The 25,707-nt window shown below is 41.9% G+C and overlaps 1 protein-coding gene across 1 annotated transcript in view; it reads right to left on the bottom strand.

The window, feature by feature from the left end:
* muc13a (mucin 13a, cell surface associated) overlaps positions 1-25,073 on the bottom strand; it is a 52,210-nt gene extending 27,137 nt beyond the window's left edge. Inside the window, exons 1-9 of the mRNA XM_056250434.1 lie at positions 24,929-25,073; positions 23,690-23,767; positions 21,758-21,817; positions 21,591-21,638; positions 21,361-21,419; positions 21,231-21,286; positions 20,868-20,920; positions 19,810-20,649; positions 7,869-10,981 (exon numbers count right to left, since the gene is read on the bottom strand). Of these exons, the coding sequence (XP_056106409.1) occupies positions 7,869-10,981; positions 19,810-20,649; positions 20,868-20,920; positions 21,231-21,286; positions 21,361-21,419; positions 21,591-21,638; positions 21,758-21,817; positions 23,690-23,767; positions 24,929-25,073 (4,452 nt within the window). The remainder of the gene's footprint in view (positions 1-7,868; positions 10,982-19,809; positions 20,650-20,867; positions 20,921-21,230; positions 21,287-21,360; positions 21,420-21,590; positions 21,639-21,757; positions 21,818-23,689; positions 23,768-24,928) is intronic.
* Positions 25,074-25,707: the final 634 nt, after the last annotated feature.

A 25,707-nucleotide genomic window follows, 5' to 3' on the forward strand; every position in this document is an offset into this window, starting at 1 on the left:
CTGTAGTTATGATGGCATCAGACTTCTGAAGCCTATTTTATTTTTAAAGGTTGAAATGCTTTTGTCCTATTTCTCCCCCTTTCTTTAAAAAACATATATATATTTTAATATATTTGTTGTCATTGATTGATCGAATAAAATAAATTGACTCAACTGCTGGAAAGGTGTCATTTATATTTGAAAAGGTTTTCGACAAATTTTGAAATGGTCAGGAATTTGTTGACGCACCATTGAAGTGTGATTGAAATATTAAAGTTATTTCAACATTAATTGGTACATCAGATGGCAACATTGTTTGACATTCCTTTTCAGTCTTTCAACAAAATGTATTTAGAATCAACATCACATTGTAACATTGATCAAACCATATTACCAAAGATTATTTTTTGTTAATTCAACAGCAGTGATTTAGATTCAACATCATAGTAACGTTGATTCAACAATATTACCATTGATTATTTTTGTTAATTTCAATATTGATTCAGCATCAGTGATATAAAATCAATCATAGTGTAACGTTGATTTAACAATATTACCATTGGTTATTTTTGTTAATTTCAATATTGATTCCGCATAAGTGATATAGAATCAATCATAGTGCAACGTTGATTCAACAATATTACCATTGGTTATTTTTTGTTAATTTCAGAGCTGATTCAACAGCAGTGATGTAGATTCAACATCATAGTGTAACGTTGATTCAACAATATTACCATTGATTATTTTTGTTAATTTCAATATTGATTCAACAGCAGTGATGTATAATCAATCATAGTGTAACGTTGATTCAATAGCATTACCATTGATTTTTTGTTCAACATAGTTTCAACATTAACTGAGGGTGCAAAAGTGATGTTGATAAAATATCACTTTGTAATGTTGAATCAATACTATTACCATTGATTTTTGGTTGAATTCCCAACATTATTTCAACATTAACTGAGGGTGCAAGAGTGATACTAAAGCAACATTACTTTGTAACGTTAATTCAATGCAATTAGCGTTGACGCATCAACACTGAGTCAACATTGTTTCAATGAGCAAATGCTATCTGGGAGAGCTGCACGATGTGTGAGTTTTTACTTGATTAATTTTTTTTTTTTTTATGTTGATGGAATAATAGCTGATGTATGAACGTTAATCAAGTAAAAGTGTCTATCACGTTAAGTCTGTTATTTTGTTGCAACGTTATCCGTTGTCTAGGCAACTATGTCACATAATACAATTGTATTTATTTAGCTCGTTTAGCTAACCCGAGTGAAAACTGCACAGGGTGAAGCCATGTACATTAACGACGATTTGAGACAAATAAAGGTAAATTTAATATAAAACTATGCAAATGGCGCTCGTGGCGCGGCAGGGTTTTGAACAAGTTCCTGACAAGGTTAGTTTGTCAGTGGCTAACCTCCGTTACGAAACTCTAAAATGACGTTCTCTTACGAGAGGTTCTCTCGTATTGCGTAAGCTAGCTTACGCTACGGGAAAGCTGCAGCCCAAGCCCTGGGAAAGTGCATGGCCTCGCTAACGGTAACCGAGAGACATTTATGGCTAACGCTTGCCGACATGGGGGAAACTGAACGCGCCACGTTCCTCAACGCGCCGCTCTCTCCTTCCGGTCTCTTCGGGCCCGCGGTGAGTGGCATTATTGACCGTTTCTCGGAAGTCCAGAAAGCCACCCAAGCCATGAACCTTTTCCTGCCTCGTGGCGCGAGCTCCTCTGCAGGCCGCCCACGTGACCGGCCTCCTGCACGAGACTCTGCACAGCGCCCAGCTCAGCACAGCCAGACCTCTCAGCGTCGACAGGGCGGCCGCCCTAGATCGCGTTCAGACAGCCGCCACAGACCGCCGCCCCCCCGCGGGCCTCGGATCACGCTGAAACCTGAGAAACCGAAGTCCTCCTAGCTGCGCTGAGAAAACGTCGGCTCAGTCCCGCCGCGGCCGGACCGCCGTCGAAGCTTCGCCCCCTGTCAGTCCCCTTCTCTCAGGCTACTGCAGTGGTGTATACAGCAGCCAACAAGCCGGTGACGCTACCCGCTTGCCTGCACCCAAACGCCGTTTTTACAGCGACCCAGAGAAATCTCTTAAAGAGCAAACATGCCTTATGTGTAGAAAATGTGCCCACAACCCAGTGTTCACCCCTACACACAAGCATTACAGTACCCGTGTCCCTGTCAGAGCCCACTCACATAAAGCGGGCACAGCCCGCTCGAGTGTTAGAGTCAATAAACGCGCCCACAAGCCCGTGCGCGCACCCCCTCTCTGCCCGCTCTGACACACGGCCAGCCATCACCTCTCTGTATATAAGTCCCGTGCCCGTGACTATGCTCGCGCATCACTTAAAGGAGCTGTATGTAAGATTGTGGCCAAAACTAGTACTGCAATCACTGTCAAATTACTGTAGAGTGGTGTATCCCTTCCCCCTCCTCCCTGACTCGAGGTTGCCAGATCGGCAGCAGGATCCAGCAGGAACGTGACGAGCTGCAGCTGTGGTAACTAGAGCAGACCTGGCAACCCGGATGCCGCAACACTACTGACTTCGTGATTGGTAGATAGGTGGAGGGTGGAGCATCAGACCAAAACACAACATGACAACATCAACATCAGTTGAGGGCTGCAACTGCACTTTTTAAATGACAATATCCTGGCCAGACTACTGTTGTCAGTGATATAAGTATTTGAAATGTACATGATTTCTTAATGTCTAGTGACATTTCAGGGCCATTTTATGATTAATTGAAATACATTTCTTACATACAGCTCCTTTAACAGATGTGACTCTTTCCCCATTCACCTCAATAGGGAAGTCACTCACAGAACAGCCTGTTCCTGCTGTTTGCGAGCCGTCATGCCTAAGCACAGTAAGCGCGCTCACACATTCTCTTCAGCTCGCTGTGTGCGGCAATCAGGGCGATTTGGCCATTCACCCTCTGGCGTTACGCTTCAAAGCGCGGGAAGCTATCCCAGGGATACCCAAATGAGTGTTAAGCACGATAAAACAAGGTTATTTGCAACAATTCGATCGCCGCCCTCCACGCTTCCGAGCGCGGCTCGAAACGACTGTGAACACGGCAGCAGCCTGCATGCTTCGTTCAGAAATAGCAAACCTTCTGTGCAAAAGGGCCATAGAGAGAGTGCCGCCTTCTCTGAGCGAGTCGGGGTTTTACAGCCGTTATTTTCTTGTTCCCAAGAAAGACGGTGGCCTCAGACCGATTTTGGATCTCAGATTTTTGATCAGGGTGCTTGTGAAAAGACCTTTCAAAATGCTTACAGTCAGGAAACTCCTCGCGCACGTGCGCCAGGGGGACTGGTTTTTATCTCTCTCTCGAAAAGATGCTTATTTTCAGATTCAGATAAATCCCCGTCACAGGCCATTCTTGAGATTCGCCTTCGACGGTCAGGTTTATCAATACACCGTCCTTCCATTCGGCCTGTCCCTAGCACCCCGTGTTTTTACGAAGTGCATGGACGCGGCGCTCGCACCCCTGCGGAGCCAGGGCTTGCGAATACTAAACTATTTGGACGATTGGCTGATTTTGCCACAATCACAGACGGAGCTACTGTCTCACAGGACAGTTCTCCTCAGTCATCTGAACAGCCTGGGTCTCACAATCAATTGGACCAAGAGCTCACTTCAGCCCAGTCGAGCGATTTCCTTCCTTGGAATAGAGCTAGACTCCGTGGCTATGTCGGCTCGCTTATCAACACAGCGCGCGCGCCGTGTTCAGCGACTAGCCGCATCTTTTCAGATGAACAACCTCACGCCTCTGAAACTATTTCAGAAGATGCTAGGTTACATGGCCTCAGCCTCAGCAGTACTCCAGCTGGGTTTACTGCGCATGCGCCCGCTTCAACATTGGCTAAACACCCGCGCGTTTTGCCGGGCTTGGGCCACAGGCCGCCAGCTGATCAGAGTGACTCAGACCTGTATTTCAGCTCTACAGCCCTGGACAGTGGCCGAATGGTACCAGCGGGGAGTGATGATGGGAGCTGTATCCCGCCGAAAAGTCATCTCGACAGACGCGTCCAACACGGGTTGGGGCACGGTCTGCGAAGGCTCACCGGTGTTTGGCCTATGGTCAGTACAGGAAAAGCTCCTTCACATAAATTGTCTGGAAATGATAGCGGTCGAGTACGCGCTCGTGCGCTTCCTCCCGGTCATTCAGGGTCACCACGTCCTGGTCCGTTCGGACAACAGATCTGTGGTATCCTATCTAAACCGTCAAGGCGGCGTCAGGTCCAGGAACCTCTTCCACCTGACAGAACACATACTGAGTTGGTCCCAGTGCCATCTGCGCTGGCTGAGAGCGACGCATGTGCCAGGCCACCTGAACGACGGCCCAAACAGACTGTCCAGAGACAATATTCCCCCAGGGGAATGGTCTCTGCACGCTCTAACAGTCCAGATGCTGTGGCGCCTATTCGGCAGAGCAGAGATAGAGCTCTTTGCGTCAGAGGAGAACTCTCACTGCCCAGTGTTTTTCTCGAAAAGCGAGGATGCGCTGGCCCAGGACTGGCCCAACCGCCTGCTTTACTCCTTCCCTCCCATCTCGCTATTACCACAGGTAATACAGAGGATCAGGGAAACGCGCTGCTCGGTGCTCCTCATAGCCCCGCGCTGGGACAATCAGACATGGTTTCCGGAGCTTACGCAGCTGTCACTGACAGCCCCGTGGCCCATTCCAGTGAGATCAGATCTCCTCTCTCAAGCTCGCGGCACGATCTGGCATCCCCACCCAGAGCGCTGGGCGCTGCACGCGTGGGTGATCAACGACTACCCGTCGCTTTGCCAGAGGGCGTTATGAACACTATCATACATGCTAGAGCTCCCTCCATGAGAAGACTCTACGCGTCCAAATGGTCTGTGTTTTTAAAATGGTGCACCGACAGAGATCTGGACCCACGGACATGTGGGGTTTCGCCGCTGCTCGTGTTTTTACAAGAGCTATTGGATAAGGGCAGGTCCCCATCCACGCTCAAAGTATACGTGGCGGCCGTCGTGGCGTTCGCTGAACCCCTGCACGGCCAGTCACTGGGAAAAAACGAGCTGGTCTTCCGCTTCCTCAGGGGAGCTAGAAGGATGAACCCCCCGCGCCCCCCATCGGTTCCTATCTGGGATCTTTCTATAGTTCTCGAAGCTATGAAAGCCCCTCCTTTCGAACCGCTTCAATCCGTGGATGTGAAATACCTTTCACTCAAAACCGTTTTTCTGACTGCCTTGTCATCAGTTAAACGTGTGGGAGACCTTCATGCGCTGTCTCTCAGCACTGCGTGTCTTGAGTTTGGTCCAAGGTGATTTTAAAGCTTAGACACGGCTATGTCCCCAAGGTGATCGGTACCCCATTCAGAGCGCAGATCATTTCCCTATCGGCTCTGCCAACATCCGATAGCGAATGTGATGCCAATCTCCTCTGCCCCACTCATAGGGCTCCCCGGGGTTTTTTTTTCTCCCCCTGGGCGCATGCTGTGGATGCTTGGCGCGCACGGCGTTGACAATGGGTTCCCCTAGCGTAAGCTAGCTTACGCAATACGAGAGAACCTCTCGTAAGAGAACGAATCGGTTACCTAACGTAACCTCGGTTCTCTCTAGATGAGGGAACGAGTATTGCGTAGCCGGCCGTGCTCGCGCCACGAGCGTTTTTTTCCGCTTCATTCTATGAAAACCAGGGATGCAGCCTTTGGACCGCTCTAATATACACTCTAGCCACGCCCAGTTTGGCGGGCTGTGACGTGATGAAGGCGCGAGCACCTCTCATTGGACGCGAGTTCATTCTGTCCGTCCATAGGCTGCAGCAGTTCCAGCAGAGCGACCAATGAGCTCGCTAGATAGCCCGCTCAAGGTCTGCAGCTGCTGCACTGCGTTGACAATGGATACAAAATTAAGGATAATTTTTTGGCTTCAATAATTCAGAAAAGATGAATCTTTCCCGTAGCGTAAGCTAGCTTACCCAATACTCGTTCCCTCATCTAGAGAGAACCGAGGTTACGTTAGGTAACCGATTCGTTACGGTCAACGGAGGCATGGGATTAGATGCGTAATAAATTAGTCCTACATACAAGAGCGTTTTAATGACAAAAACTTGACAAACGTCTTGAAATGCATCATCTGAACAATGTTTCGAGGTGTGGTAACTGTAGTATAAGCAGAATAATTGACTTCAGGCCGTTGAATTATTAGAAAAATAATGCACATCCGAAGTGTAACGGCCACCTCGGGTGTGTTATTTTTCTAATAATTCGACGGCCTGTCGTGAATTATGCCTTATATTTGATCTGTTTTAAGCACAACTAAACAGTCTCCAGCAATAGGCTGTGAGTTCAAATACATTTGGGTTGTTCTTAAAAGATGCAGTATACAAATATATTTCGGATTTTCGAGTGGAAAATTGTTTTAGGCTTCTATTAGGCTAATATGCACTCCCCTCGTGCGAATAGAGACAATCATTCAAAATCTATATTTAGTCATTTTGAACTTAGTATAAGAGGAACAGGTTTATTTTACTATTAAAATATTTACAATCTTTACTATAACATTTGAAATATCTTTCCAGCATAGTTGAGTAGGCTCGAACAATCCCCACCAAGGTACATACGACAAGTGCTTTGGAGAATGGATGGATATGGAATGAAATGGTATGGTTTTTGGCGCCACCTTGTGGCTCTATGCTATTTTGTGGTCATGGTGATTGCTCTGTGACCTCTAGAAGGCAGTGTTTGCCAATTTAGCAACTTAGTCGATAGATTAGCAACTTTTCAGATATAGCCAGTGCAAGTAGTTGGCCAACATACATTTCCAAGGTGAGTTCAATATTAGGTTACATACACCCTGTAAACAAGATTTATTGTGCAGACTTTTTACATAGCATTTGAATTGGTGTCAGTAAATCTACTCTTGCATTCACCATTCACTCCACTTACTGCATAGTTACTACTACTTGCTAAAATAATAAATGATACACATTTCAAACAGTAATACATTGTTGTCACATGACGTCATTATTTTGCATGTTTAATTCTCCCTTGACATGCTATTAGAATTAGTGTAATTGTGAGTAGCCGACTTGGAAATTGCACATGAACCACTTCTCAAAACATAATGAGGTAACACATTAGGTTAGAGTCCAATTCTCAACATGAAGTTGCTTATTAGCATGCATATTACTAGGATATTGGCTATTTATTAGTACTTATAAAGTACATATTAATGCCTTATTCTGCATGACCATATTCTACATCCTTTAATCCCACCCAATACCTAAACTTAACAACTACCATACTAACTATTGATAAGCAGTAATTATGAGTGAGAATTGGGCCCTAATCTAAAGCGTAACCCATTATGATTGTGAACTTCTGTTTGGGAACCAAGTTACCAGGTTGGGGAGACCCATAACCTTTGTGGCCTACTTATTTTCTTATTTTTTATTTATTTATGCCCACTCACAATTTCTTTTTTTTTTTGTTGCTGCTTGTTCAAAATGTTAATTATTAGTTCTAATATTGATATTGCTTGTTCTAGTGTTGTTCTACAAACCTAAATTAATTGTGTGGAGAGGTTTTTCTCAATTTAATTCAGTTCATTTAACAAATATATTTTGAGTGCTCTGCGGTGGTCTCATCTCGGTGACTGGTCAACTAGATTTCAATTCATTGAGAGTGATGGTCACGGCAATGATCCCTGGTTCTTTGTCACAGACTAGTTGCAGACTTAAATGTGAAAGCTTGTGTAATAGTGTGCACTAGTCTTAAGGAACTATGAATGATAAAAAGATATAAACATCTACAAGCTTAAATTGATAATCATCAATCAATAATGTCATCTTAAGTAAATAGCATTTATGTTCTTAATGTATGAAACAAGTTATAATTACCTCAGTTACCACTCTGGATGCCAATGTAAAGAAAGCAGAGGATGATGTGTTCCTATATATTTCTTGGAAAATTTCGTTTAGACTGAATCTTAACCCTATGCTTCTTTCATCAAGGTAAGGGGGATCAGTATTTGTGGTTACTCGGGCTGCTGTAGCAGGAGTAATTGTTGATCCCTCTGTTATTGGTGCTGCTGTAGCGGGAGCAATTGTTGATACTGTTGTACCAGATGCTCTTAATGTAGTTTGTCCTGCTGATGAAGAATCCATATCAGCTTGTGTTGTAGTTTCTTGTGTCACTCTTTTGACAGTGGTGGAGACCTCTGAGGTATGAGTCACTGTTACTGGCTTCATTGACATTGACATTGACATTGTAGTTTCTGTTTGGGATGGTAAAGGTTCTGTTGTGACTTGAGATGTTTCTGGTGCCAGTGTTGAAGCTTTGGTTTCAGTAACAGACTCTGCCAGGGCTGTTGTTGTTGTCAATGTATCTAATGCTATAGAATGAAACCCAGTAGATGAACCTTCAGCTAGTGTAGTCTTGGTTATTTCTGGTTCATTTCTAATGGTTGATGCTGTGGTTGTCCCTGATACAGTTGCTGGCAATGCTGATGTCACTCCTGCTGATGCTGCAATATTTGCACTTGTTGTTGGGACTAACAATGTTGGAGCTTCTGCATATGATTCTGTAGTTCTGGATGTTCCTCCAGCTGTTGTCTTTACTTCAACTGCTTCAGTTAGAGGTGATGATTCCTCTGTTATTGGTGCTGCTGTAGTCGGAGTAAGTGTTGATTCTGTTGTACCAGATGCTCTTAATGTAGTTTGTCCTGCTGATGAAGAATCCATATCAGGTTGTGTTGTAGGTTTTTCTGTCACTCTTTTGACAGTGGCGGAGACCTCTGAGGTATGAGTCACGGTTACTGGCTTCATCGACATTAATGTTGTAGTTTCTGTTTGGGATGGTAAAGGTTCTGTTGTGACTTGAGATGTTTCTGGTACCAATGTTGAAGCTTTGTGTGCAGTAACAGACTCTGCCAGGGCTGTTGTTGTTGTCACTGTATCTACTGCTATAGAATGTAATCCCGTAGATGAACCTTCAGCTAGTGTAGTCTTGGTTGCTTCTGATTCATTTCTGATGGTTGATGCTGTTGTTGTCCCTGAAACAGTTGCTGGCAATGCTGATGTCAATCCCGCTGATGCTGCAGTAGTTGCACTTGTTGTTGGCACTAACAATGTTGGGGCTTCTGCAGATGATTCTGTAGTTCTGGATGTTCCTGCAGCTGTTGTCTTTACTTCACCTGCTTCAGTTAGAGGTGATGATTCCTCTGTTATTGGTGCTGCTGTAGTCGGAGTAAGTGTTGATTCTGTTGTACCAGATGCTCTTAATGTAGTTTGTCCTGCTGATGAAGAATCCATATCAGGTTGTGTTGTAGGTTTTTCTGTCACTCTTTTGACAGTGGCGGAGACCTCTGAGTTATGAGTCACTGTTACTGGCTTCATCGACATTAATGTTGTAGTTTCTGTTTGGGCTGCTAAAGGTTCTGTTGTGACTTGAGATGTTTCTGGTGCCAATGTTGAAGCTTTGGTTGCAGTAACAGACTCTGCCAGGGCTGTTGTTGTTGTCAATGTATCTAATGCTATAGAATGAAACCCAGTAGATGAACCTTCAGCTAGTGTAGTCTTGGTTATTTCTGGTTCATTTCTGATGGTTGATGCTGTGGTTGTCCCTGATACAGTTGCTGGCAATGCTGATGCCAATCCTGCTGATGCTGCAGTAGTTGCACTTGTTGTTGGCACTAACAATGTTGGGGCTTCTGCAGATGATTCTGTAGTTCTGGATGTTCCTGCAGCTGTTGTCTTTACTTCCCCTGCTTCAGTTAGAGGTGATGATTCCTCTGTTATTGGTGCTGCTGTAGTCGGAGTAAGTGTTGATTCTGTTGTACCAGATGCTCTTAATGTAGTTTGTCCTGCTGATGAAGAATCCATATCAGGTTGTGTTGTAGGTTTTTTTGTCACTCTTTTGACAGTGGCGGAGACCTCTGAGTTATGAGTCACGGTTACTGGCTTCATCGACATTAATGTTGTAGTTTCTGTTTGGGCTGCTAAAGGTTCTGTTGTGACTTGAGATGTTTCTGGTGCCAATGTTGAAGCTTTGGTTGGAGTAACAGACTCTGCCAGGGCTGTTGTTGTTGTCAATGTATCTAATGCTATAGAATGAAACCCAGTAGATGAACCTTCAGCTAGTGTAGTCTTGGTTATTTCTGGTTCATTTCTAATGGTTGATGCTGTGGTTGTCCCTGATACAGTTGCTGGCAATGCTGATGTCACTCCTGCTGATGCTGCAATAGTTGCACTTGTTGTTGGGACTAACAATGTTCGAGATTCTGCAGATGATTCTGTAGTTCTGGATGTTCCTGCAGCTGTTGTCTTTACTTCACCTGCTTCAGTTAGAGGTGATGATTCCTCTGTTATTCGTGCTGCTGTAGTCAGAGTAATTTTTGATTCTGTTGTATCAGATGCTCTTAATGTAGTTTGTGCTGCTGATGAAGAACCCATATCAGCTTGTGTTTTAGGTTCTTGTGTCACTCTTTTGACAATGGTGGAGACCTCTGAGTTATGAGTCACTGTTACTGGCTTCATCGACATTAACGTTGTAGTTTCTGTTTGGGATGGTAAAGGTTCTGTTGTGACTTGAGATGTTTCTGGTACCAATGTTGAAGCTTTGGTTGCAGCAACAGACTCTGCCAGGCTTGTTGTTGTTGTCAATGTATTTACTGCTATAGATTGTAATCCAGTAGATGAGCCTTCAGCTAGTGTAGTCTTGGTTATTTCTGGTTCATTTCTAATGGTTGATGCTGTGGTTGTCCCTGGCACTAACAATGTTGGGGCTTCTGCAGATGATTCTGTAGTTCTGGATGTTCCTGCAGCTATTGTCTTTACTTTACCTGCTTCAGTTAGAGGTGATGATTCCTCTGTTATTCGTGCTGCTGTAGTCAGAGTAATTTTTGATTCTGTTGTATCAGATGCTCTTAATGTAGTTTGTGCTGCTGATGAAGAACCCATATCAGCTTGTGTTTTAGGTTCTTGTGTCACTCTTTTGACAGTGGCGGAGACCTCTGAGGTATGAGACACTGTTACTGGCTTCATTGACATTAACATTGTAGTTTCTGTTTGGGCTGGTAAAGGTTCTGTTGTGACTTGAGATGTTTCTGGTGCCAATGTTGAAGCTTTGGTTGCAGTAACAGACTCTGCCAGGGCTGTTGTTGTTGTCAATGTATCTAATGCTATAGAATGTAATCCAGTAGATGAGCCTTCAGCTAGTGTAGTCTTGGTTATTTCTGGTTCATTTCTAATGGTTGATGCTGTGGTTGTCCCTGATACAGTTGCTGGCAATACTGATGTCACTCCTGCTGATGCTGCAGTAGTAGCACTTGTTGTTGGGACTAACAATGTTGGAGCTTCTGCGTATGATTCTGTAGTTCTGGATGTTCCTGCAGCTGTTGTCTTTACTTCACCTGCTTCAGTTAGAGGTGATGATTCCTCTGTTATTGGTGCTGCTGTAGTCTGAGTAATTTTTGATTCTGTTGTACCAGATGCTCTTAATGTAGTTTGTCCTGCTGATGAAGAACCCATATCAGCTTGTGTTTTAGGTTCTTGTGTCACTCTTTTGACAGTGGCGGAGAACTCTGAGGTATGAGACACTGTTACTGGCTTCATTGACATTAACATTGTAGTTTCTGTTTGGGCTGGTAAAGGTTCCATTGTGACTTGAGATGTTTCTGGTGCCAGTGTTGAAGCTTTGGTTGCAGTAACAGACTCTGCCAGGGTTGTTGTTGTTGTCAATGTATCTTCTGCTATAGAATGAAACCCAGTAGATGAAACTTCTGCTAGTGTAGTCTTGGTTATTTCTGGTTCATTTCTAATGGTTGATGCTGTGGTTGTCCCTGATACAGTTGCTGGCAATGCTGATGTCACTCTAGCTGATGCTGCAGTAGTTGCACTTGTTCTTGGGACTAACAACGTTGGAGCTTCTGCAGATGATTCTGTAGTTCTGGATGTTCCTGCAGCTGTTGTCTTTACTTTACCTGCTTCAGGTGATGATTCCTCTGTTATTGGTGCTGCTGTAGTCTGAGTAATTTTTGATTCTGTTGAACCAGATGCTCTTAAAGTAGTTTGTCCTGCTGATGAAGAATCCATATCAGGTTGTGTTTTAGGTTCTTGTGTCACTCTTTTGACAGTGGTGGAGACGTCTGAGGTATGAGACACTTTTACTGGCTTCATTGACATTGACATAGTAGTTTCTGTTTGGGCTGGTAAAGGTTCTATTGTGACTTGAGATGTTTCTGCTGCCGATGTTGAGGCTTTGGTTGCAGTAACAGACTCTGCCAGGGCTGTTGTTGTTGTCACTGTATCTACTGCCATAGAATGTAATCCAGTAGATGAACCTTCAGCTACTGTAGTCTTGGTTGTTTCCAGTTCATTTCTAACAGTTTCTGCTGGGGTTGTGCCCAGTGCAGTTGCTAATGTTGCTCCTGTTGATGAAGTAGTTGTACTTGTTGCCTCTGCAGCTGTAAAAAGAGCACTAGATGCTGGTATTTTTGTTGTTGGTGGTACCGTTTCTGATGCAGACACTGTTGTTTCACTTGGTGTTATTGAATCTGTCTTGGCTGGTAATGGTTCCGTTGTGACTTGAGGTGATGATGCCTCTGTTATTGCTGACTGCGTCGTTGATTTTATTGCAGATTGTACTGGGAAGATTGTCACTGCCTCTGTTGTAGCTACTTTTTGTGTAGGCTGAAGTGTTGTCATGACCTCTATAGGTAAAGCAAACGAGCAACAGGTTAGTGTACAATAATAACATTCAAATCATTTAGTGTAACAATTTTGGTAGTAATCAGTAATAAACTCTTTTGTTGTTGTTAAAATGTTCTTTTATAAATGTTCTTTTAAACATTACTTTGCTTGATGTTGCTTTTGTTTTCCAGCACCATATATATTCATTATTAACTGCCCTGTCATAAAAAGAATGCAAAAATGGCAAACCTAAAAAATGTCTATCTGCTCTTCCTGCAGCTAACCGTAATACATAATTATCTCACTGGCTTGACTAGTGCAGTTCAGCACTTGCCATTGTATTCGGGTTAAAGGGTTACATTAAAGGTTGTATCAGAGATTTCAGGCCCAAAAAAGGCCCAAACATAAATGATCACATTAATCTAATCTTTCCTAACGATCCGCTAGCTGCCCGCCCCATAAGCAGGCCGTCAAAAATCCACGTCTCTGTAGGCAGCCTAGGCTCTGAGATCTGCACACAAAAACAAATTGTTTCACCAACCACTCAAAACCAAAATAAATAGTGTTCCAACCAATCACCGACAGGGGGTGGGTGTTGTGAGGTTTTGCACTCGTGCAAGGTTGCACGCGAAGTCGGAGCTGAAGAAGAAGCCAGCGTCTATCAACGAACCCATGTCGGTGATTGGTTGGAACACTATTTATTTTGTGTTTGGGCCTGAAATCACTGATGCAACCTTTAATATGGTATCCAATGAAATAATATGCAAGTCCCAGGCACTCAATAAGTAGATAATGAGGAGAAGGAGAAGGTTAAAAAGCCTTTATTAGATACTTCTACTTCCTGCTCTGCTACTGTTCGGACGCTCTTGCTTACCGCTCCGCGCTTTGCTCTATCGCTTTTATATTTTTATATTTTATCTCCTTTTATCACCTAATTTTAACTTCAGCTAATCAGCACAGTGCTCAAACGCTTGGATTACTACAAAAAAGCAGAATTCTTTTATTCAACCAGCCTCCCACTGCTTACATTCCGGGGAAGAAAACACAATTGCCTACATTCTAAAGGATAAGAGAAAATGCCTCTTCTGGAATCTACTTGCTGCACTAACTGCCAGAGACTTTTACAAAGGATTGCAGTTCTTGAAACAAAGTTACTTGTGGGACCACCAAACCAGACGGAACACACAACAGAGCTTCATCATGGACGCCCTCAGCATACAGCCGGTGAGTCCCATGAATCTAGTCCTCCTCGACAGACCATACTGAGTGTAGAGAAACAAGCCGATCGACTTACAAATCGATGGCACAAACAGGGAGCGAGACCCAAAGGCACTCGAGACATCAGATTGTCACGAGCATCACACATTGCCGCAGTAGCATCCTCTACCCCAGATATGGCTTTGACAAGGATTGCAAACACTGGTCTCCTACCACCGCCTATACATCTTGAGAACAGATTTGAAGTATTAATGAATGAGGAATCCCTGAATGTGATGAATGTGATCGAACACAGACTGAACCAGCCAGTAGCTAACACTGCTAACTGGCGCTCAAGTTCGAGCAGACAGCGGCACTCAGCTCAGAGCGCAGCCGAGCCCAGGACTCTGATAGTGGGTGACTCCATAATCAGAAACATTATTAGCAGGGACACAACTACGTGCTGCCTTCCACAAGCAACGACTTCTGATGTAAACAGGGAACTTAAGAACATTCTGACGAAACATAAGACTGCAAATCGACTCATCATTCATGTGGGGAAAAATGATATTCATAAAGAGCAGTCAGAACTCCTTAAGAAGGATTTCAATGAACTTTTTGAAACACTTAAAAGACTGAAAGTACAACCATTCATCAGTGGACCACTACCAGCAAGAGGAACAAACAGGTTTTCACGGCTGCCTGGGCTCAACACATGGCTGCAAAAAACCTGCAATATAAAAGGAGTAAACTTCATTGACAACTTCAATCTTTTCTGGAGTCAGAGGCAACTGTTTCAACAGGATGGCCACCACCCAAACAAACTTGGTTCAAGAGTGCTAAAGGACAATATCTACTTCTCCCTCAATCATCCTTCTGCAGTGTGTGCCAATCCACTCAACCTGAATGGCACACACACACCTGGACACAGTATGAATGACCACAGGACTTCACTTCAGCACCTGGATGGACATGCGGTTGACATATCACACAAGGACAATGATAACACCATGCAGCCACAACAACTTCTGCTCACGGACACAATCTCAGCTGAGCCCTGCCCACAGAGCTCACCACAGACAGACTGTGACATACTAGAACTGCTCCAAGTTTCAGCTCCCAAGGACGACTTGTTAGAAAACCAGGACAGCATTTTACAGCCTCCAATAACAGCAGAGAAACAGCCCCCTCCAGCCTCTACCCTCTCACCAGACACGTTATCCCTGTCTCCAGCATCTCCACAGCATCTTCTGTGCTTCTCAGAGAAAATGGAAAAACTGGTGTTTGCTGGAACCAAACTATCTGCAAGCCCCCAGACATCAACCGAAAAACGGCAGGCCCCAAAACCACGAAAGCCTGCGGGCCCAGCTCGCTCTCCGCTTGTGAGAGCTCTTCGGCCTCTGCAAAAATGCCAGGGCTCACACCCTCCTCTATCGGCTCGAGGTGAACCAAAAACAACTGATACCAGCTCTCAGTGATATGTGCCGGGTGCCCGCTATGAAAACAGTAACTTTCTCAAATGTTTACAGAACAAGCGGGAACCCAGTGTGCCTGTATCTTTCTCCATTGCTGTTCGATTACATGATAGAAAGTCTAAGGCCTTCAAAAGCCGTACAGCAAACCCATCTAATCTGGTGCCTATTACACGCCAAACTAAGACAAAAGTAACAAAAAGTAAGACTGTTAAGTTAGCACTATTAAACATCCGCTCACTTAAAAATAAATCACTTCTAGTCAATGACTTAATAACCACATACAACCTGGATTTTATGCTTCTAAATGAAACTTGGCTAGAAGACAGCTGCAGTTCAACAGTCCTCAATGAAACAGCCCCTCCTAACTTTACTTTTATGAGTGTCTGCAGAGCGGGTAAGAGAGGTGGAGGAGTAGCTGCTCTTTTTAAAGATGTCTATCAATGTAAGCAAACATCATTTGGTAACTACCCCTCTTTTGAATATCTGGGTATTGTATTAAAGGGTGCCCCACGCATTTTACTTATCATTATTTACAGGCCTCCAAAATACTCTCCAGCCTTTGCTGAGGACTTTACAGAACTGTTATCAACAATTTCCTCAGAGTTTGACTGTTTTGCTATTACTGGAGATTTTAACATTCACATAGATAATGATACAAATATGGCAAAAGAAATCAAAACTGTTTTAAAAACTTTTGATCTGATTCAGCATGTACATGGACCCACACACAATCGTGGACACACTCTAGATTTACTTATCAGTAAGGGTTTAAACATCTCATCGATTGTTATTAAGGATGTAGCACTGTCTGATCATTTCTGTATTTTCTTTGATATATTGATCTCTCCTGCCATTGAAGCTAGATCTGTGTCTGTCAAGAAGAGATGTTTAAATGAGAACACTAGTGTGCTATTTATGAAGGCCATATCTTTAAAACCAAGCATATCTGCTGACTCTGTTGATTTTCTCCTTGATTCTTTTAACTCAAAGGTTAAAGGTGTAATAGTTTATATTGCTCCTGTGAAAGTCAGGAAGAGTGGTAGACAAAAAGCACCTTGGAGAAACTCAACAGATGTGCAAAATATGAAAAGAACATGCAGAAAAACAGAGCGCATGTGGCGGAAGACAAAACTTGTAGTCCATTATAACATCTATAAAGACAGCATCCATGCTTTTAATATTGAACTAGGCAAAGCTAGACAGACTTTCTTCTCAAATATTATAAACAGCAACTTAAACAACACACGCACTCTTTTTGCTACTGTAGAGAGACTGAAAAACCCCCCAAGCCAGATTCCCAGTGAAATGCTCTCAGACAGCAAGTGCAGTGAGTTTGCTTCTTTCTTCTCTGAGAAAATTAAGAATATCAGAAAGGTGATCAGCACATCATTGAGCCGCACTGGGGTCAGACAGATCAGACCACAACCTGAGAAAGTAGTTACTATGTCTGTTTTCGAAGAAATTGATGGCAAAATTTTGGAAGAAAAAGTACAGCACCTTAAAACATCAACCTGCGCCTTTGACGCACTTCCCACATCTTTCTTCAAAAGTGTGTTAAACAGTTTAGAAGCAGATCTCCTAAAAGTGGTTAATGCCTCACTTCTTTCTGGTAGTTTTCCAAACTCCCTGAAAACTGCAGTTGTCAAGCCCCTCCTGAAAAAGAGCAATCTAGATAAGACTATATTAAGCAACTATAGACCGATCTCAAATCTTCCTTTTATAGGCAAGATCATTGAAAAAGTTGTCTTCAATCAGCTGAACAAATTCTTAATCTCGAATGGATACTTTGACAATTTTCAATCTGGTTTCCGATCACATCACAGCACAGAGACAGCTCTCATAAAGATAATTAACGATATTCGCTTAAATACTGATACAGGGAAATTATCAGTGCTGGTACTACTCGACCTCAGTGCTGCATTTGACACTGTCGATCACGACATACTTCTTGACAGGCTGGAAAACTGGGTGGGGCTTTCTGGGATAGTCCTAAAATGGTTCAGGTCATACTTAGAAGGGAGAGGTTATTATGTGAGTATAGGAGACCATAAGTCTGAGTGGACGTCCATGACATGCGGAGTCCCTCAAGGCTCAATTCTTGCACCACTCCTGTTCAACCTATATATGCTCCCAATGAGCCAAATAATGAGAAAGAACCGAATCTCTTACCACAGCTCAATATATTGCAGATATGCTCACTGAATATAAACCAAACAGATCACTCAGATCATTAGGATCACATCAGCTAGAAATACCAAGGGTTCACTCTAAGCATGGAGAGTCTGCTTTTAGCTATTATGCCAGCCGCAGCTAGAACCAGCTTCCAGAGGAGATCAGATGTGCTCCTACAGTAGTCACTTTCAAATCCAGACTCAAAACACATCTGTTTAGTTATGCATTTACTGAATGAGCACTGTGCCACTGTCCGTCCGACTGTTTTTACTGTACTTTATTTTTTATTCTAAACTGTTTTAATTATTCTTATTTGTTTTGATTATTTTAATTTCTTCTATGTAAAGCACTTTGAATAACCATTGTGTATGAAATGTGCTATATAAATAAACTTGCCTTGCCTTGCCTTGCCTTTATTAGATAGCCATATCTAATAAAGGCTTTTTAACCTTCTCCTTCTCCTCATTATCTACTTATTGAGTGCCTGGGACTTGCATATTATTTCATTGGATCCTTTCCCTACCCCCGGATATACTTCACCTGAGCGCCTGGTTGAATCTCTTTTACTTTAATATGGTATGTCAAGTTGAAAAAGGTTTTTCGTGAGGTTTAAGCGTGCAAGCAGACCATCTACGGGACAAACTGGATTCCACCATATCTTTATGTGTACAATAATAACTTTTACATTGTAATCCTTTTATTTTTAATATTTGGCTAGTGCTGTGTGCTGCTGCATGTCCCTGTGTGTGTAATAAGCAGAGTCTATGCATGTTGTGCACCCGCCTATAGGCGCACATTACTTACACACTATTTAAATAACAAAAAGACCATGCAGGGACCCGGCGCAATGCAATGCAGCACGAGGCGCGACGCAAGTTTTTTTTGCTAGTTTCAGCCTGACGCAGTTATCATTTTCACATCCTGCGCCACATTGTTTAAATAGCAAATGCATTTGCCCATCTGTGCACCCATGGGCGTGCTGGTCTGAAAACGAGGTTTGTTCAGGCGCATTGATGGTGCGTTGCTATTTTGAGGCAACTGAAATAGACTGCGCCATTCACCAACTGAAACCTGGTCTAAAGTCAATAGCGCAATATATTTTCTTGGTATTTAAAGAGCGCATTAGTAATGTGCTACAACGTGCATTAATGGGTCAGTAATGGGTCCACAATGCGCGCACACTCTGCTTATTAAACCCACAGGGACGCGCAGTAGCACACAAACATGCCAAATATTTAAAATAAAGGGATTACAATGTAAAAGATTATTATTGTGCACATAAAGATATGGTGGAATCCGGCTTGTCCTGTAGATGGTCTGCTCGCGCGCACGAGCAGATCAGTTTGCACTCTGGAGATGCGTTCAGTCTTTCCACTATCAAATTCCGTCATGTAAATAGCGAATACGCCATGGCGCGAGCACAACTGGCATTTAAAGGGAATGGGAGATGAGACTCTGATTGGTTTATTGCACGTAAAGGCAAAAACACACCCATTACTCATTAAGAGAATAGAGACAAACCTTTTAGACCATGCGTCTGGCACCCCGACCATTTTTCCCGTCGTTAAACTAGCAAAAGTGGATTCGGACACGCCCTAAGCGCACTTGTGCCATGCGCTTTAGACCATGCGCTTATTTCGTTAAAATAGGGCCCCAAATTTCAGTTGGTCAGTCTATTTCAGTTGCCTCAAAATAGCAACTCGTCGTCAACAATGCGCCTGAACACACCTCGTTTTCAGACCAGCACACCCTGGGCGCACAAATGGGTACAAATGCATTTGCTATTTAAACAACGTGGTGCAGGACATGAAAATGATAACTGCGTCAGGCTGAAACAAGCAAAAAACACTTGCGTTGTGCCTGGTGCCTCATTGCGCCGGGTGTATGATAGGGCCCTAAACATTTTTAGTCTGATTCAAAAACATTTAGGCTAGTCATTGCTACAGAAAAAAATGTTTGAAAGAAATGCTGATCTTTTGAAATTTCTATTCATAAGAGAATACTGAAAAAAATAAGAAAAGTTAAAAATAAATGTTTCTAGAGCAATGATTTCTTAAAATGATTTCTGAAGGATCACACTGAAGACTGGAGTAATGTTGCTGAAAATTCAGCATTGCCATCACAGGAATACATTTTAAAATATATTACAATAAAATAAGGTTACTTTAAATTGTAATAATAGGCTATTTCACAATATTACTGCTTTGCTGTATTTTTGATCAAATAAATGCAGACATGGAGACCATAGAGACTTCTTACAAAAACTTTTGCACAGAAGTGTATAGTCATAACATATTTAGTCAAACCTGTTTTAGGTATTATTGTTGTTGCAGCCCTTGCTGTTCCAGGTGCCACTGCAGACCATAAAGTTGAGGTGGAATCCGGTTCTGCAGTTCTCAATGTTCTTTCAGCACTTGTACCTACTGCAATTGTAGTTTTTAAGCTTTTAAAACTAACACCTGTTCCTGATGTAGCTGGCAGATTTGCAGATGAAATGGTAGTTCCTGTTACTTCTGGAGCATTTGAGCCATCCATTGCAGTTGTTGTGTGGATACTGATTGTAGTACCCACTGATGTTGAAGTTTCCTCTGGTGTCCCGACTATATTTCTTGTGTTTATGTCGTTTGTTAGCTGCATTGAGGTAGTTGCTGGTGTGGTTGATGGAGTGATTGTTTCTGGAAATACAGACACCGTTGATGTGGTGGCTGTTAGTTGCCTTGAGGTGTCTAATGGTACATTGTTTGCAGTGGCAGTTTTTTGTTGCACTGATGTTGTGGAATTTGTGATGGTTGTTGGCTGTCTTGGGTTGGCAGTTGGTACGATTGTTGTCGTTGGATTGGTTTCTTTTGGTAGTGTTGAAATCTGTGACTCTGTTGTTTCTGATATTTGTCTTGAGGTTGTCGTCTGTTTGCTTGTATGCACTTGAATGCTAGTTGTTAGGGGCTCTGTTGAAATTATAGATTTTGTTGTTTTGGTTGTTGATGGCCCTAAAGAGGTTGTTTCTGCAGTTGTTGGGAAAGATGAAGTGGGCAACAAACTTGTTGTAGCTGGTAATGACTCAGAGTTGAATGACTGTGTTGTATTTGAGAGTGTTGGTGTTGTGGCCAAGGTGATTGCAGGGGATGTGGGGTTTGGTTTTTTAATGGCTGCAAAAAATGAAATGTATTACATAAAGATGCAGATGAAAAGAACACATTGACATACCTGGTTACAAGTACAGAGAACTTTCTTTTGTTTGAATTTAGAAAATATAGAGAATATCTGTCATCATGCTTTACTCAGGGTTTAATTACAACATTCATTTAATTAATTAATTAATTAAATAAATTACAACATTTTGGAAATATTGATATTGATTCCTTACCTATTTCTAAAACGGGGTACCAGTATTGTCTGGAAATAACAAGTGATCCTTTCCTGCAAGATTAAATTATTAGCATATAGTATTGTGCATGACAAAAACAATTCAAGTCTAGACAAACAATGTTAACTGTTAAATTCAAATCAGTCACTATATCCACCCCTGATTATCAGTTGTTGTGTATTACCATTTAAGACTAAACCAGATACTTATTCCTACTCCTGTATCCTGACTTTGAGAGATCTCAGGGCTAAAACAGCAGATCAGCTCTGTTTTGCTATGATCAAGACCACAGAGCTTTTCAAGATGATTTTGAAAATTATATGTTGCTATGTTATATGTTAGATTAGGTATTTTCTGACTTACCTAAAAATTTTAATATCTGTACGATTGGCCACAGGCCAATTTTCCAGTGCTCTGTTCTATAGAAATAAAGAAACATAGTGCTGTTTAAAATGTGTTAAATGAATATTGAAAAACTGTGACATGACCTTACATTCAATTGGTTCCTGTTGATAACTATTTGGTCTGATGAGGCCGTATGATGTGAAACTGCTGATGATGTGAGAGAAAAAGAAAAAAAGATTACTTACTCTTTATGCATCATAGCAAACTTTTTTCTTTTCAAATTCAAAAGTATTCAATATTGGAATGTTTGATCACCGGAATGTTTATTTGCCGGTGTTATATCCCCACTGTAGACAAGGACAGATCATTTGTTTTTACCTGAATCAGACACATTTCTTTGATTTTCACACGTTGGCCCCAACAATCCTGATGGAAGAGATATATTTAGCATTATTTTGACCCTTTTTGCAGTGTTTCTGAATGTAAACACATGTTCGAAAGTGCTATATGTTGCACAAACATTAAAAACTTGAGTAGATATTTACCTATAATAATCAATAGAACCACTAAAGGGGACATTGTCCTTTTTATATCACCCCGTGTTCCTGCAAATACATTAAAAGTTATTGCACAAAATCATCAATAAAACAAGGCAATGTTTTTTTTACAGTATTATTACATTAGTCAGAAAGCAAAATACATGCTTACTGATGTTGGTGACATTACCAGATTTCTTCACTTTTTACAGACTGACTTTGAGTTCAGTTGTTTTAAGTGTTAAGTATAGGTGGAGTTTAGGTGGGACCAGACCAGAGCCAACGATTTTGTCTGAGCTATGAATAAAAAAAAATTAAACTCCGCCTATGGTTAAGAATAAATTGAACATTTCAGCCTATAAGCTTTTTAAATATCAGAATGCGTCACTTTGTCTGTCTGTATGAAAAAAAATCTGGCTCTTCTGTAATAAAACCAGTTCTGTTTCACACATACTCTGTTTTCAGTGCGTATGCGGCGCGTATTTTTCCCATACACATGCTAACAGGTTACGTGACTTGCATGTTTTTAAGAATTCAAGTCAGTTCCATTTATCACCTGGTATAAGAACATTTGCCAATCATTTTCAGCATTTACGTCATTTCCATTTTAACATATTAGTTCCATTGAATGATCAAATCTGCTCATATATGCTTTGTATAAATGAAGCCTCAACACCTTATGCGGCAAGCGTGGCCACCCAATGGTCAGAGCCACTTTTCCATGAAATGATGGTGGTTGTACAGTTTGTCGAGGGATCTTTTTTCTTTTTTTTTTGTGCTCACAAATTCAAGTGGGCCACTCTCAGAGTCCTGAAACAACCAGATGGTGAAACCCCATTAAGTCCCTGAATTCTTGACTTGCCGTAGTTTTTTTTTTTTTTATGATGGGTTCAATTAAAATGAACTTATTATAATTGCTGTTTCATCTTATTTTAAATAATTTTTTTCAACATAAATCATTTATCTTGAGGCCCCTTGGATGTTTGCTGCCCCTGTTTGAGAACTGCTGCTCTAAAATAATGTTGCAGGAAATTCACTTTCAAAAAGACAATGCAACATCATGTAACAAATGAAGAGTTCAGATGCAAAAGCCTCTAAGTGCCATCTGAATTTTTTTTCTAGAATGATCATTTTTATCAAGCTTCAATTAATAGGTTATTTTCATTGTCATTTAAGTGAAATTACTGAACTTAAATATACGAGCTTAATAAAAATGATCATTCTTGAAGAAAATTTCAGATGGCACTTAGAGGCTTTTTCATCTGAACTCTTCAAATCCTTACAGAGTTCTCAGTTTAGTTTTGAAAAAAAAAGAGAATTAGTTCTGTGAATATCGATGAGATTATAATATTGTCTTGGATTTATTGTATTATGTTGTGTGCTACACACGTGCTAGTACATAACGAGAGACAGGTAATAATCACAAGAAACCTTAGAAACAAACAAAATCTGTGTTTGAATAAGAATAAGAATAAGGGGGGTGAATGAAATCACTCCCTATAACTTCATTCATTATTTCCTGCATTCCACTATTATAGTTCACTAGAAGAAGTGAATTAAAACAAGTAAGTTCGGACACTGATTTGTTGCAAAGCAAAAAAATTGACACCGCTGTTTGTTGGAGACGCACAACAGTTCTGCTGTGGCTTTCAATTGAACTATTGTTAAATATTATTTCATTTGCTAAATAGAGCAGACAATATTGACAATACTGTGTTTAAAATGTACGACACTTAATATTAACTTTTTGTTTGTTATCACATTTGCAATCGTGTGGATATGTGGGAAAAAAATGTACAAATTTTTTTTTTTTATATATATATCGCCTTTCTACAAACTTAAGTTCGCGTTACAAAATGTTCAGTTCGGAGTTGAGTGTCTGAGTTCGGGACTTTTATGTTGAAGTGTGGTTTTGCCTGGTCTTGTCATGTCTTGTCTCACCTTGTGTCACACCTGAGCCCTCAGCCAAGGTGGCTGCCATGCCCGGGTCATCAGTCAGGGCCAGGGCCTGGTCAATCGCTAGTTAATACCAGTAACAAGGCTCAAAATAGCCCCACACTAACACGGTAGCATAATGAGGGTCCCTACATGCAAACCGAAGCATTGATAACTTTGTAAGTGTACAGACAGTTTAATAAGAAGATACTTTATAAAGACAATACACTTCGCGTATACAGGCAGGAGCCATCATGGAAAACAGTTTCGACCAGTCGAACCACGAACGCCGTGCTAAGTGAGCTGAACTGAGACTTGGAATCTCATATGAAAGCATGGGACCCCTTTTTCCCTTAGTTAGTCATCCATATATTTTAATAAACAGATATAATTCATGCATTTCCATGTAATTAGATTTCACAAATGTAATTCCGATCGACCAGCTCACTTAGCACGGCGTTCGTGGTTCGACTGGTCGAAACTGTTTTCCATGATGGCTCCTGCCTGTATACGCAATGTGTATTGTCTTTATAAAGTATCTTATTTAACTGTCTGTACACTTACAAAGTTCTCAATGCTTCGGTTTGCATGTAGGGACCCGCATTATGCTACCGTGTTAGTGTGGGGCTATTTTGAGCCTTCTTAGTGGTATTAACTAGCTATTTCTTTTTACTTATTCTATGCCCTATATTCTAGCGTTATAAGCTAAACAGTTTTTAGAGATAAAACTCTTTACATTCGATTGTCATGAAAAAAAAATCTCAGAGAATGGTCGACCCGGTACCAATGTGTTATTAGACCATAGGTTCATTTTGCGCCGGAGTTGTCCTTTAACATGCCGGAGCCTTCCGCCAGGATGGCGGTCATGCCAGAGTCTTCAGCCATCATGGACCTTAAGAGATCTTAAATCGATCTCTGTGCTCAGTCTTTGTCTATATTTGTTTGTCATGCCAGTAAGTGCTAAAACCGTCTGAGGTTACGACTCTAACCTCTGAGAACAAGGAATGAGACACTGCGTCAAATGACGCTAGGGGAACGCCTCAGGAGTGACAGGTGTCTGAAATCGCTATCAAATCACGGAAATCACATTGACCGGGGACAGCACATGAATCATTAATGTGAATGATTAACGTGCGACCTGGATATATATAAGGGCGCCTTGCAAACATGACAATCATCCTTTCTAAAGCTCCGCATACACAGGGCAGGATGGCTGAGAGGGCTCGGGATCTACTTGAATATCACCCTCATTTTCCTGCTCGTCCTGAAGAGCACTCGCTGCAGGAACAGTAGGAGAATAGTGTTCGTCATCCACCTGCAGCTCACTCTCGTCAGCCGTCGAATCGTCTGAGAGGTTTACACCCCTCTCAAGACGATAGACGAGCTCCATCTAGGAACCCCATGATGCAAGTCACCGCTCTGCCTCAGCACGAGTGGGACCTGAACAACGAGGTCCAGATGCTGAGTCCTCTTCACTCGAGAAGAGGGCCAGACGAGAGCTGAGCGTTTTCAGAGAAAAACGCTCAGTTTGCACAGGCGGCTCCCTCGAGAACCATTCGTCATTCGACGCAGTGTGAGTTCCCTTTCGAAAGGGAACCCACTTTTACAAAAGTACATTGTTGAGAACGGCAGTAATGTAGCACGATTTGCTAAGGCAGCAATACTCTGCACGCAACCTATCATATGCACGCTACTTATGTGGATGCAGTCTGTTTTGACCGCAAAAGATGTGGTAATTTGATAATATGTCATGTATTTGACCTTTTACAAGTACCCCAGTTTGGGAACTTTTTTACAAATATTTTTAAACCATGCATGCAGAAAATAGACTATAATAATGATGTATAAAAACTTACATAGCGTTTCAAGGCTACTTCCTGAATAAAAGTTAAATAATAATAATAAAATAATAAAATCCATTTGATCTGGCAATTGATAAAATAGCACTATTTTAAAAAATCCAAAGAAATCCTCATAATTGGACTGATTCTACAGTGTTTCAAAAGGTGTCCACAATTAACAAA

The sequence above is a fragment of the Rhinichthys klamathensis genome, unplaced genomic scaffold (assembly GCF_029890125.1).
Source record: "Rhinichthys klamathensis goyatoka isolate OS25496 unplaced genomic scaffold, OSU_Roscu_1.1 h1tg000069l_1, whole genome shotgun sequence".
In the NCBI taxonomy this organism is placed as follows: Eukaryota; Metazoa; Chordata; class Actinopteri; order Cypriniformes; family Leuciscidae; genus Rhinichthys; species Rhinichthys klamathensis.